General features: G+C 44.4%; 1 protein-coding gene across 4 annotated transcripts in view; it reads left to right on the top strand.

Moving 5' to 3' along the window:
• LOC128813454 (C2 calcium-dependent domain-containing protein 4C-like) overlaps positions 1 to 12,107 on the top strand; it is a 29,672-nt gene extending 17,565 nt beyond the window's left edge. For 3 of the 4 annotated variants that reach the window (XM_053988593.1, XM_053988594.1, XM_053988592.1), the window contains exon 3: positions 10,700 to 12,107. In XM_053988593.1, the coding sequence (XP_053844568.1) occupies positions 10,700 to 12,038 (1,339 nt within the window). In that variant the 3' untranslated portion in view covers positions 12,039 to 12,107. Of the gene's footprint in view, positions 1 to 10,005; positions 10,430 to 10,699 lie in introns of those variants that run through there. The other variant, XM_053988595.1, reaches the window with a different exon arrangement.
• Positions 12,108 to 12,514: the final 407 nt, after the last annotated feature.

The following is a 12,514-nucleotide window of genomic DNA, read 5'->3' on the forward strand; positions in this document are numbered from 1 at the left end:
GGGAAAGTGAGAGAAATAGTTTTGGCTCCGGAAATTGGTATCTTTATAGAGGAGAGAAATGAGTGTAACTAAGAGCAGAGAGTTGTGATATCCTTTTGGTTTTGAAATGTTTTTCTCTTGACTCATCACTGTCTAGAGAAACTGGCTATAGATGCCAGAAATAGTGGGGAAATGATGGCATGTCTGGTTCATGGCTCAGTACAAGTAACCCTGATGGATTTGTCAGGTGAGATGCAGCTCACGGCTCTGAGGATCACACAGAGCAGTTGTGGGTCTGCTCCTGGGCTCTCACATACTGTGTGTGTCTGCTCACACCTGTGCTTGGGAGGATCAGGTTTGTGCACAGCCCTTTTCATTTCCTCATAAAGGAGCTTTCTTAAAGCACTGGTGTTATATGGTGTTATACTGGATCCCAAGTGCTCCAGTGAAAGTAATGTTCAGATGGATAGAAGGACTAATGTGGGTAACTCTGGAGTCACAATTGCTAGGCTGGGTCAGAGGGAGTGTGGTGTGTATTTGGCAGGTGATTCTCTTCTCAGTTGTGCAGTGAAAGTCTGAAGTCAGCAGGATTACACAGAGGTGAAGCCAGCATGACTGAGAGGAGGAAGCATGAGCCCATTCCCAGCTGCTTTCTCTCCAGAGATCTGATGATTTATTTTAATGCTGTTTTTCACTGATGACCCCCACAAGGCATAATTTGTTTGCATTTTCTGTGATCAGATCAATCTTCCCTCTTATTGTCAGCCATTCACTGATAGTAATCCTCAGTTAATTCTTTCTTTTAATGCTATCTTATTGTACAGATAAACCATAAAGGATTTCTTTGCCTGGAGGACATATGCTACTAACTTGAACTGATTGAGGAAATGCTTTTCCAGAATTTCACTGGGCAGTACACTGAAGGCATTTTGAAAAAAAATATATTTTAAATTAAAGCATTCAGTATAATAGCACAAGCCCAAGAGTGCTTCTTTTCCCTTGTCTGGCACTCCTTTCAGTGAGTGAAATGTACTCCTGCATAGTACCAATAAGATCATACCTCTGAAACCATACTTGAAGGGCTTCTATCAATGTAAGCGTCATAGCAGCTCCCTGTTGCCAGGGCAATACTTCAAAAATGAGAAGAGAAATCTGCAAACCTGTAGCTTATTTTGCAAGTTTCCTTCAGAAAACTTAATGAAGCCTAGGGTCACTAAGGTTCCTCACAACTTCTCAGGGGCTTTGACTTACATCTAACCACAAGCAGAACAAATCTGAATCGTTTTCTTAGAAGAGAGCAAATTGTTGACAGGTAAAGTTAGGCTGCTGTTGATGACTTTTAGTCTGCCTGAAAGAGCTGATCTTTGAATGGACAATGTGGGCTAAATATCTGGGGGGCTGAATGAATCACAGTCTTCATTGCTTTAGGAAAGTTGCTGAGCAGTAAATTGCCAAGTATAATATTTTAATTAGTTAAGATCAGTTGTTCTTCCCAATTTCCACTGATCACAGTAAATAGCAATTAAGAGCAAACAGCACAGAGTGAGGTTGCTGCTGCCATGGAGCTCAATATTGGGAATAATCAAAGCCAGAGTATTGGGCTTATTAGTGCCTGGGCCATTTGCTGGCCTGCAGTTTGCTGAAGAGTTCTGCTTAATTACAAGCAGCAGGGACAAGTTGATGGCTTTCTGATCCTGGCCCTACTGTCTGAGAGTGCTGATGGGGCAGACACTGCTGTGGCACAGAGTAGAAGAGCAATCTCAGTCTGGAGGCCAGAGATGGGATTTTCTCTGTGAAACAGCAGCTTTCAGGTGGGTTTTGCCCCAGAGACACAGGAGAGGGGCTGGTCCCTGCCCTCAGCTGATCATCTGCATAATAAATTAATGCCAGGGACTGAAAAAGACTGCTGCCCAGGAAGTTTATAATTTATTAATGTAGAAGGAAGATACAGAACCTGCTGGATCACCTGGCTGGTTTCACACTCAGCTCTGAGGATGGTGCTGCCCAGCAAGCAATTAAGCACACTATTAATTGCTTAATGAAGGAAGAGAGCTATGCTTCCCACAAGTACAGCCTGGAAAAGGTATCCTCCCCTCATGTCCCTCCTTTCTTCCCAATGACCTGTCTATGCAGCTCCTTCTAAGACCGGTGCTAGAAGAAGCAATTTCCAGAGCTTTCACTGTATTTGTTGTTTTAATTGAGACAAAATAATGGTGGAAGATACTTGTAAGTGCCAGGAAACAGAGGGAAACATCTTCTACTTTACACACTTGGGTAGCAAAAAACCCCACAAGTGTCTTAACAGCTGAAGTATTGGGTTCTGCTTTTGGGTGTGTGAAGCCTCTAGTCAAACATGCACTACAAGTAAATTGCAGACTGTTTTAAGCATTTGGGGTGGAGGAGGTTCCCATGACACAAGTGCCATGTGTTCCACATTGCCTGCTCCAGCAGGAGCCTGCTGGCCCTGGGGGTTGGAGAGGGAGGCTGAGGCAGGATTCAAACTTCAGGCTTGCTTCAGGGAATGAAAGGATGAGGAAGCCAAGCAATAAACGGTTTAATTTTGTCCTCCCCAGTTAAGCAAAGTTCCTCACCATGAAACAATTTTTACCATGTGCCAGAGAATCTGTTATAGCCACATAAGCCTATTTCTGCTTTTCCAATGAGAATGCGTGTGACAGCAATAACTGCAAATTATTTTTCTTTGTACAATAATATCTGGCCATATGTTTAAATCCTGTGTTTAGTAGCAGTAGTTAAACAGTTTTTCTCATGCCTAGTGATTCCTGAGTTGGAAGTAATTTTGTCAAGGAAAATCCTGGCATTCCTGCTACTCTTCTTGCTTGCTGCTGTGAGCCAGTGTTGTTCTCCAAGTACTTTTAACCTAATTTGCTACACATCCCTGGCTGTAAACCATTAATAGCAGATGTTTAACATGGGAATTCTAGGGTGTGATCCACAACATGCCCCAGAGCTGCTGCTTTTTCCCTGGATATAATTATAGTATCCTGTGACTTTTCTTCTAATTTTCCCTTAAATGAAATTTCAGACAATCCATATCCTCATGATAACAAAACTGTCACTGTCTGTTTTCACCCTTTCTGCTCCCAAAGACTAAAACCAGCACTTCCACAAAATCCCAAGTCTTTTGCCAAAGCTGTCTGAAATCTGCAGGGCTCTTCACACTGATTCCTGGAATCAGATTCCTCTTACCAGTGTCAGGTTAATTAATGGATTTCTCCCTCCCACCACTGATAGTCCAAGGGATTGTTGTTCTCCAAATATTTCTTGGGCATTAGGAGATCTAAGATAAGGGAGGTAATCATAAATCATCTGTGCAAAGCTTTGCAGGGTCAGGGCCATAGCAGGCCCTGTTTTGTAAATGGAAAGGACAAGTGGAATGCTATCTCATTTCTGAAAATACTCCTGCAGAAGCACAACCTAGGGGACAGAAAGCCACAATCTAGAGATGTGGAAATTCTAGAAAAAGAACTGTCCTTTTGTACACAGAAATGCTGAGGGCCTAAGGGTGAAGAGTCTAGCTTTGAAGGTTGAACTTGAGTGTACCAAAAACAACATCTGTTTCTTAATGAGATGCTGCTGGTTAGTGAGACTACTCTGAAATGTATTCCACTTAAAGGTATAACTCTGATGACTACATGTCCTACCCATCAAGATATTGTGGCTAGTTCCACCAGTGTGCTGTGCCACCTTCAGGTAGAGGAAATGTTCATCTAAATTTGACTCTTCACAGGAAAAAAATAACTCTTCAGTTATTGGTGAGTTTTCTTTTTTAATATTTAATTTGCAATGACTAGGTCAAGCTGCCTGGAGTAGCAGGCAGAATTCCCCAACCTAATTCTTGATCTGCCTGCCACTGGGAATGGGCTGGGGCCAAGGGAGGAACAACATAGTCCCCACACACAATTCCTTGGAGTTGGGTTCTCCTGATGGGCTCTCACAACCCATCACAGTGTGACTGCATGGCCTGCAGGCAGCTGCACTTGTTGTTAGGGCAGAGCTTAGCAACTCTCCTCCTGCAGTGACATCTCAGTCTTTGTAGCTCATGGCATGGAAAATGATGGGAAGTGATGTTTGCCAACACACCTGTTTTTGAAGTGTTAAACACTCCCAGTCAAGACCCAGCATGTTTTGATGAGGTGAATTATCTTTTTTGGAACGCCCTTGGCTTGCTGCCTTATTCCTTCTCATGAGCCCTGTGTGTACCAGCACGTTGCTGCTCCAACCCAGACACGTCATCTGGTGCCTTTATCTTCATACATACTGTAGGTGCAGGACACACGGCAGCCAGCCAGGAAATCCTGAGAGCATGGATTTCAGGAGCATTACAGAGAGATCCTGTCTTTTTCAGTTTAAGGTTGCTTTGGATCTGTGCTCTTTAGAGAAGGACTCCTGTGGGTGTGACTGGACAGGGAGGAAGGTTATTAAGAACTGCTTGTTTAATAAAACCTGCCAGTAAGTGTTTTGCAGTGCATAGGTGAACCCTGCCATACTTTTGGAAATCCCTATCACGTTTTACAAGTTTCTGCATGACTACAGGAGTATTATATGGCACAGTTGTTGAGGAAATTCTCAATATTATTTGTGCAAATCACAGGGCACACCATTTGGTGTCTAACTTCACAGCTTTAGGTTTTGTCTTGAAGGAAGATGGCTGGCAAGCAGGGAAATCCTAGGAGTTATTCTTCCAAAGAATAACTACGGACATTGTAATACCTGGTTAAGGTGTTAGTTGTAGACAATTATCCATTTGCTGACTCATATAGTCTTCCTTTGAGGCATAAAATGATGTAGACACATAGATCCATAGCTTTTTCTCTAATTTGACTTTTTGAAATTGATGTAAAAAATACATTCTTTGCATGGACAAACATAGATTTAGTTTCCTAATACACAGTCCTGGCACTGTTTTCTTCTTTTTCTCTTTAACCCTGATAGAAGTGATCCTTGAAGGTTTGTGGAGACCTTTTTGTTTTATTTCTTTGTTTTTATTTGAAAACAAAAATTATTTGTAGCTTTTATCTTTCATATTTAAATTTACTTAGAGCACAAAGAAGATGGAGAGAATAGTTCTTCTGTGTGTGTGATTCACTTTGCAGGTGTCAATGTAACTTTATATGGAATTAATTAATTTAAGTTACATGAGAATGACCATCAAATTAAGAGTACATTAGGCATGGGATCAAACTGCAGAAAATATTCTTCTGTTGAGGCTACCAGAATAGAAATGGTTGCATGAAGTGTTTATTTATGCTTTTGTGTCTAAGCAGGGAATCTGAAATGAATGTGGCTGAGGAGCAGCTGAGGACACTGTTTGCCTGGCTTGAAGAGAAGGAGGCTGAGGGGTGACCTAATTGTTCTCTACAGCTTCCTGATGAGGGGAGGTAGAGAGGGAGGTGCTGAACTCTTCTCCTGGGATCCAGATGCAGTGACTGGATGTGTGGCAGTGGTTCAAAGCTGGGTCAGGATGGGTTCAGACTGGATGTTAGGAAGCATTTCTTTACCAAAAGGGTGGTCAGACACTGGAACAGGCTTTCAAGACAGGTGATCAATTCCCCAAGCCTGTCAGTGTGTTAAGAGGCTTTGGGACAAAACCCTCAGTAACACACTTTTAACTTTTGAGGAGCCCTGGATTGGTCTGGCAGCTGGACTTAGATGATTGTTGTAGGTCCCTTTCAACTGAAATCGTCTGGTCTATAAATTATAAAGCTGTACTGCCTGATTTAATTTCTGGTTTTACTCTGAGGAAAATACTAGTGGTAATTCTCACATTTCATTATTGAGGATGTATCCTGTTATAAGCCACAGCACAGTAACTCTACAAAGCCATGACATGCTTGGAGCCCATTACTGCTGTAACACAGTACATCTCTGTGAGAAGACCTAATCAGTTTGGTGGACTTTTTTTCCTGAGAATCCTAAAAGACAGTTACCTGGCCTAGTAGGAGAGGCCTGCCCTGAATTTGAGCTGTTTGGCACTGGAATAAGTCAATCTTCCACAACAGAAGAGTCACCTGAACAAGACAGTCTAGGGGCAGTTCTACTTTTACCAGATTGTAGAATTCTTGAAAGAAACACAGTCTGTAATACAGAGCTGCAACTGTGGGAAATGTCATGGGAATTTTTAGGTTTTCATCATGTTTAGCCCTATAAGATTTAAATGAAACATCCACTAACAATGCAGTTTATGCAGAAGTCCCTTGGATATGTGTTCCTTCTGTCTTTCTGCAAACTGTGCACCTCTGCCACTGCCATGGCTTCAAGAATCTGAATTAAAGGCACTTGAAGAGTATTCTATGGAGTGTAAATCTTTTAGAGGAAATGAAACTTCCATTCTTTGTGTCTGCATCTGTGTGACTTGGCTGTGACCTTATTGCTGGCCTCTCAGTGAGCATATGTCCAGCTGCAAAGTTATCTTCCTGACTGGACATCCTTTAGCTCTATTGGTATTATTGATTCCCTGGAGGAAGATCAGATACTTTGATGCTTCACAGTGGTGGCCATAACAGGGGTACCAGCAGCCTCCTTTTGAGTACCTGAGCCCTTTTCCCCTTTGAAGTTTAAGATTAATCACTGCAAGTCACTGAAAGGCATTGCACTGAAAGGTAGCAGTTTGCCAGGCCTTGGCTGAGAGTCACATGTGCCTTCAAAGTTGGAGCTGTGTAACACAACTCAAAAATCCCTGCTTTTTTCCCCAAAAGCAAGCAGTCTTTCTGCCTACTGTATTTCTTTTAATTAAATAATCCCACTTTCTTTTGTCTTCCTCCCTCAAACTACTTCCAGTCTTCTTTAGGATTCTTTCCATCAATATATCTAAACTGCCCAGGCTGTCTAGTAAACCCTCTGGTCCTGGGAAATCTGCTCCACTTTGCTGTTGAATTTTTATCCTGCTTATCTATCTGTAGAAATTTGCTTTTTTGGGAAACCGGCTGAGTGGAATTAGGAACAGCATACCTTTCTTGGATTTTTGCATGGCAACTCTCAGCTTCTTATAACAGGACTATGTAATATGCTATCAAGAATGAATTCTTCAGTTCATGCTTTTAGGTTTTTACAGTTCACACTGCTGTGACACAAGGTACTTGAGATACTTGGCATAAAGTCCCCAAGTGCCTGAAGGGCCCTGCAACTCCTGAGCTCTTGCTGCCAGCACTTGGGCATCTGCTCATTTGTTCATTTAAAGGAGCATGGACATTTCTTGTAAAGCTATGCAGAACCTTGTCTTTGCTGATGAGATAAAATACAAGCTACTCTGTGATACAAAGAGAAAGGTCATGTTGTCAAATTAGTTCTGCTGAACCTCTGTTACTTCTTTGTGTTACTATGAAAGTAATGCAGAATGATTTGGCCATTGATTTAGGCCAGAAATGGTGAGCAGTCTGCTAATAGATATCTTTGATATTTGTCAAAGTGACAGGAAGGAATTAATGCACTATACAATGTGCTGTGTTTGTTCATGATACCAATCTCTAACAAAAAAAAATGTATCTAAGTGCCTCTCAGTTGATTGAAGTCTTCTTTCAAGAAGCTACAGCTGAGATACCGCTGCATTCTTTAGGAAAATAAAGCTGAACTGGGTTCTCTATTCTCACAAAAGCTTGTGGAAATTTGGAATATTTTAGGTAATATAATGCACAGCCATTGCTGTTGCTTTAAGAATAGTGAGCTGTTATGTGCTGTCTCATCCAGGACTGGCATTTACATCTCCCCCTTTCAGAGCAGAACCAGAGGTTTTTTTGGTTTTTATCTGTCCCGTCATTTTGACCGGCAGGGAGTGTTTTCCCCTCCCCTGGTGCACATTCTCCAAGGGCCGTCAGCTCTTGCAGCTCTCCTACCTCTCTATCCCCTGAAAACCACTGAAAGGGTTCTCCTTGCAGTGCCAGGTCCTTGAACCAGTCAGCTTCAACCATGTTTTGGGCTCTGATGTATTACCCGCACCTCCCGGCCTCCCGCAGGGGCGGGGCCGCCAGGGGCTGCCCGGGACCCGCAGCCGGAGGCGATAAGGCGCGGACGGACCTTTCCTGAGCCCAGTGACGGCCGAGCGGCAGGAGATAAATCATATCAGTAACACACGAAGGGAAACTCCCGACTTCCTCCTGTGTTGGTAGGAAATTCCATTTTTTTTACAGCTCCTGCCGAGATCCCAGGGTTTCACCTGTTGTTGGTACAGGGGTTGTAATAAAGACTTGCCACGAATTATATCCGGTTTAAAAATGGATTATTGTAGCCACATTTTTATACCAACAGGAAGTCTTCTTGGCAGCATATTTTAATTATGCTCTGAAGCTAATCAAGGAAAGAATCTGTTCTGAACACAGGAAGCTATATATACACATCTGAGTGCCTATTTCCACGGGGCAGGTACAAGTGCTTAAGTGTTGCTGAACTCCCAGCACATGAGCAATCTGTTAAATGTCTATAAAAGTGCACGCTTTCATAGAAAGGGGAGGATCCACCACCCCGTGAAAGGCACCTGCTTCCTCTTTACAGTCACTGGAGGGAGACAGGCAACTGTGATCATGACACTCTGATCACCTCTGGAGAAGCCCTAACTCTTTTCACTGACGGTAAAGAGACTCAGGAGAAATCACGTACCTATAACAGGGTAGCTATTTTATTTCATCACTGCCTGATGCCAGCTGTGAACTTAGTACACCTGAGGCTGGTTGCCATGACTGCTGTATATGAACAACTTCTGTGATCTGTTACTGAAAGCAATAAGGTTTCCACTAAAAAAGTACCATTTCCTTAATTTTGTCTCCATGTTTAGAGTTAATTTGTTCTTTGCTATTAAAGGCAGAGGTGCATAGCACATAGAACAAGCTCACTTACTCTTTGGAAACTACATGGTATGTAATGCATGATACATGGTACAGTATTGCCTGGTCTGAATGGATAACAGCTATAAGATGCATATACTGCTTCCTAAAAGAAAGCATCCCAGCATCTCCAGGAACTCCTCTTACTACTCTGCTGTAAAGTCTCATTGGCTGGAAAAGCACTAACCCTTACCAGAAGCCTCTAAATTAGATTGGATATTATTTGAAGCACACCCACATCAGCTAAATTCATCTAAGTAAACTACACGAGCTCCTACATCTGAAATGTCACTGGGATATTTGTGGTGTCCTGAACCTTTTTACAAAGCACGACAAAAAGAATTTTCTCAGATTTTAATCACCAGGACATTGTTATGCTAATGAAGCCTAACTGGTGTAAACAAACAGAAGTGAGGCAGGGCTTACACCCAGAACACACGTGTACCCAGCTAAATCTTTCAGCAGGTTCAAAATGTTCCCTGCCCCTGTTGCCCACGGGATTTGTTTTCTGTGAGCACATCTCGTCTATTTCAAGCACTCAGTAAATATGTACTTTAGTTCTTCATCGGAAGAGGGAAGAATATTATTTGTCTACTAGCCCTGTGTTATAGGCTTCAGATGAGTATTTTGGCAACCAATTTGGCAGGCCTTCCTGGCTTTGCATTAAAGATTCCTACTTGCAGCTTGCAGAATAATTAGAGTTTGCAGAGGTCCGTTCAGGCTCTGCTGCGTTGGTGAGGAAATTCATGGATCCCACCTGGCTTTGAGCAGGGTCTATTAAGCGTCACGCGGGCCTGGGTTTTTGATATGCTGCTTTTCAAGGTGACTTGCCAAAGCATTTCGTGCCTTGTCTTTCTCCTGACTGCACCTGCATTCCCATTTCTGTTACTGCTTAGTATCAGTGATAAGAACGCTGTGTCAGCGTTCCGTAGTCCCGTGTTCTTTGTGAGTAACGAAGGGGTGGACACGCATTCAGATGTAGAAGGGCAGCAAAGTTCTTTACAAATGAGCTTGAAAACCGCAATCCCCACTTCCTACCGCTCTAACGCTGGAAAGCTGCCAGGATCTCCAGAAGAAATGAATCCCCAAAACAATGTTGCTTTTGTCCTGGGTTTCTTAGTTATCTCGAAACACCACGGGACGCCTCTGTAAGTAGATTCTAATCAAAAAGAAACTGGAAGCAGGGGAAGAGCAAGGGGCTGGGGCCGGAACGCGGGCAGCCCCGTCCCCCCACGTTCGCAGGCGAGTGCCAAGCGCCGGGAACATCTGCTGATCTGCGGGGGCGAAAAGGAGACGGTCAAAAAGCGCTTTCCCGTAAGAGGCCCCTTTTGGCAAGTCCCTCCCCGTTGCTCCGGGCATGGCCCCGGTGCCCAGCAGACTGCCCTGCTGGGCAGCTGCGGCGCCGCTTTACCTCCTCTACCCTCCGCATGAGAGCAGGAGGTGCGGTGGCAGCCCCCGCCCCTTCCGCCGGCCGGAGGCGCGACTGGGAGGCGCCCGGCACGGCTACAAAAGGCTCGGGGCGGGCTGCGTGATCCCGATCGCAGCTGCTGAGAACGAGCCCGGGTAGCAGCGAGCCGGGGCCGCTGGAAAGAACAAGGCTTGCACTTGTCAAGGTACGTTCTCTGCTCAGGGGAAAACACGGTAGGGATTACGCGAGAGGGACATTTTCCTCTAGTAGTGACTCGATGCTGTTTTCTCTCTTTAGTGGTTTAGTTCTGTTCTTGCACCAATTGACTTCGCTAAAGGTAGTGCACTGGGCAGGGGCTGTTTCGAACATGGGCTTGTGCTAGTCCTGCCTTGAGTGGCACCCTTTGTGCCTTGCTTGGCCTGTATTGTGTCCAAAAAGGATGTTCATGTATCTTTTCCTCTCTGTGTGTCTGCAGGTGGATTTCTCCTTTGAGGACCTCCTGCCCAGCTACAGTGATGTGGTTGTTGGAAAAGATCAGAGCATCACATGAAAATGGAAACCTCCCCAGCTCTTCCTTCCTGGGACTTCCACAAGGCCAAAATCTGCCAGAAAAAGCCCAACTGAGGGCTGCTGCTTTTCCAAATGTGATCACTCCTGACAGAATCCCTAAATTCTGTATTCCCCCCAGGCTGACCAGCTCTGGCTCCATTAAGGGCAGTGGCTTCCACCAGGATCACAGTTCAGTGGGTGCAGCTCTTGCTTCTGATTATAGCTCCAGCTCTTGCCCACATCTCATTCAGGTGGAAAGTGTTGAAGAGGAGATCTCTGCCCTGGAGGAAGAAAGCACCAATGCAGACCCACAGTCCCAAGCAGCGCTCTCCCTGCCCCACTTTCCCAGAGCCCCCACTTCCTATGGCTTCTGCACTTTGCTGGAGAGTCCCCACACCAGGAGGAAGGAGTCCATCTTCCATGGTGATCCACGTGCTGCTCTGCCCAGCCTGAACATGTCTCGATCCAGAGCTAACACCTTCAGTGGCAAAGGGAGCATGTCTAATCCCATTGCTATCAGCTTTGCTTCTGTGAGACTGCCACCCAAGCATCTCTCTCTGCACAGGCAAGGTGCCTGTGACAGTGACACTGCTTCTTCCAGTGATTCCTCTCCATTCAGTTCTCCACTTCTCAGCAGGTCACCTCCCAGACCATGCTCCCTGATCAAGGCACAAAGTCAGGAGGGATTGCTCTGCAGAGCACTGAAAGACAAGAGCAAATACATTATGCCCAGGAACAATTCTCTCTCTACAGAGGAGAGCAGCTCCACTGATAACAGCCCCAGTGCCATCAGGAGGGCCTCTGAGGGGCTGCTTGGCATACAGAGCTTTAGCACCTCCTGTTCTCCCATCTTTCCAGTGGACCTGACCTGCAGTCGGGAGAGACTGGTGGGAGAGAGTACTGTGGTAATGGACAAGGGAGGCGTGTTGAGGCTGTCAGCTGAATACTGCTCAGAGAATGAAAGGCTGCGGATCCGCCTGATCAGTGCAGAGGGTTTATATGATGATTCTGTAGAGCCCAAAACCATAAACTGCTGTATCTCCTTCTCCCTGGTGCCAGGGAAAACACAGAAGCAGAAAAGCACAATTATAAAGAGAAGCAGAAATCCCATCTTCAATGAGGACTTCTTTTTTGATGGCATTGCGGAAGAAGATGTGTACAGCCTCTCTGTCAGGATGAAAGCAACAAATAAAGGGTGCAGTATGAAACGAGATTATAGCTTAGGAGAACGAGAATTGTCTTTAATGAGCATGTTGTCAGTGTAGTGCTTCAAATATTCAAACAAATTGTCTTCTGAAAGTTTTCTACTAAATAAAGTTTTAGGTTGACTTCTATGTTGTTGGGTTGTTTGTTTGTTTTTTTTTTTTTTTAAGAATGCTTAAAAGCACTGCCTTGCTTGGTGTTACTATCATGCTCTTGTGCCTTGTTTTGCTGTTTAACACTTCAAACTGAGATATTGACAGGAGGGGGAAGAAGGACTAGTTTACCTTTAGGATAAAGGATTAGGCTGTTACCAAATCAAGGCTGTTCTTCTATACGGCTTTCAGGCCATAAACTTCAGGTGGAAGTGTTTTTCACTCTACCTGGTCCCTAAATGGGTAACAGTCTGTGCACACAGTACACCCTGAACTCTATTGCAGCTCCTTGGTACAAGATCAGTTCAATGCACCATTTTGACAGCACTCATATTTGCACAAATGAATGTTTTAATGAGCCCTGTGTTCGGAGGGAGAATGAGGTC

The sequence above is a fragment of the Vidua macroura genome, chromosome 12, assembly GCF_024509145.1.
Source record: "Vidua macroura isolate BioBank_ID:100142 chromosome 12, ASM2450914v1, whole genome shotgun sequence".
Classification (NCBI taxonomy): Eukaryota; Metazoa; Chordata; class Aves; order Passeriformes; family Viduidae; genus Vidua; species Vidua macroura.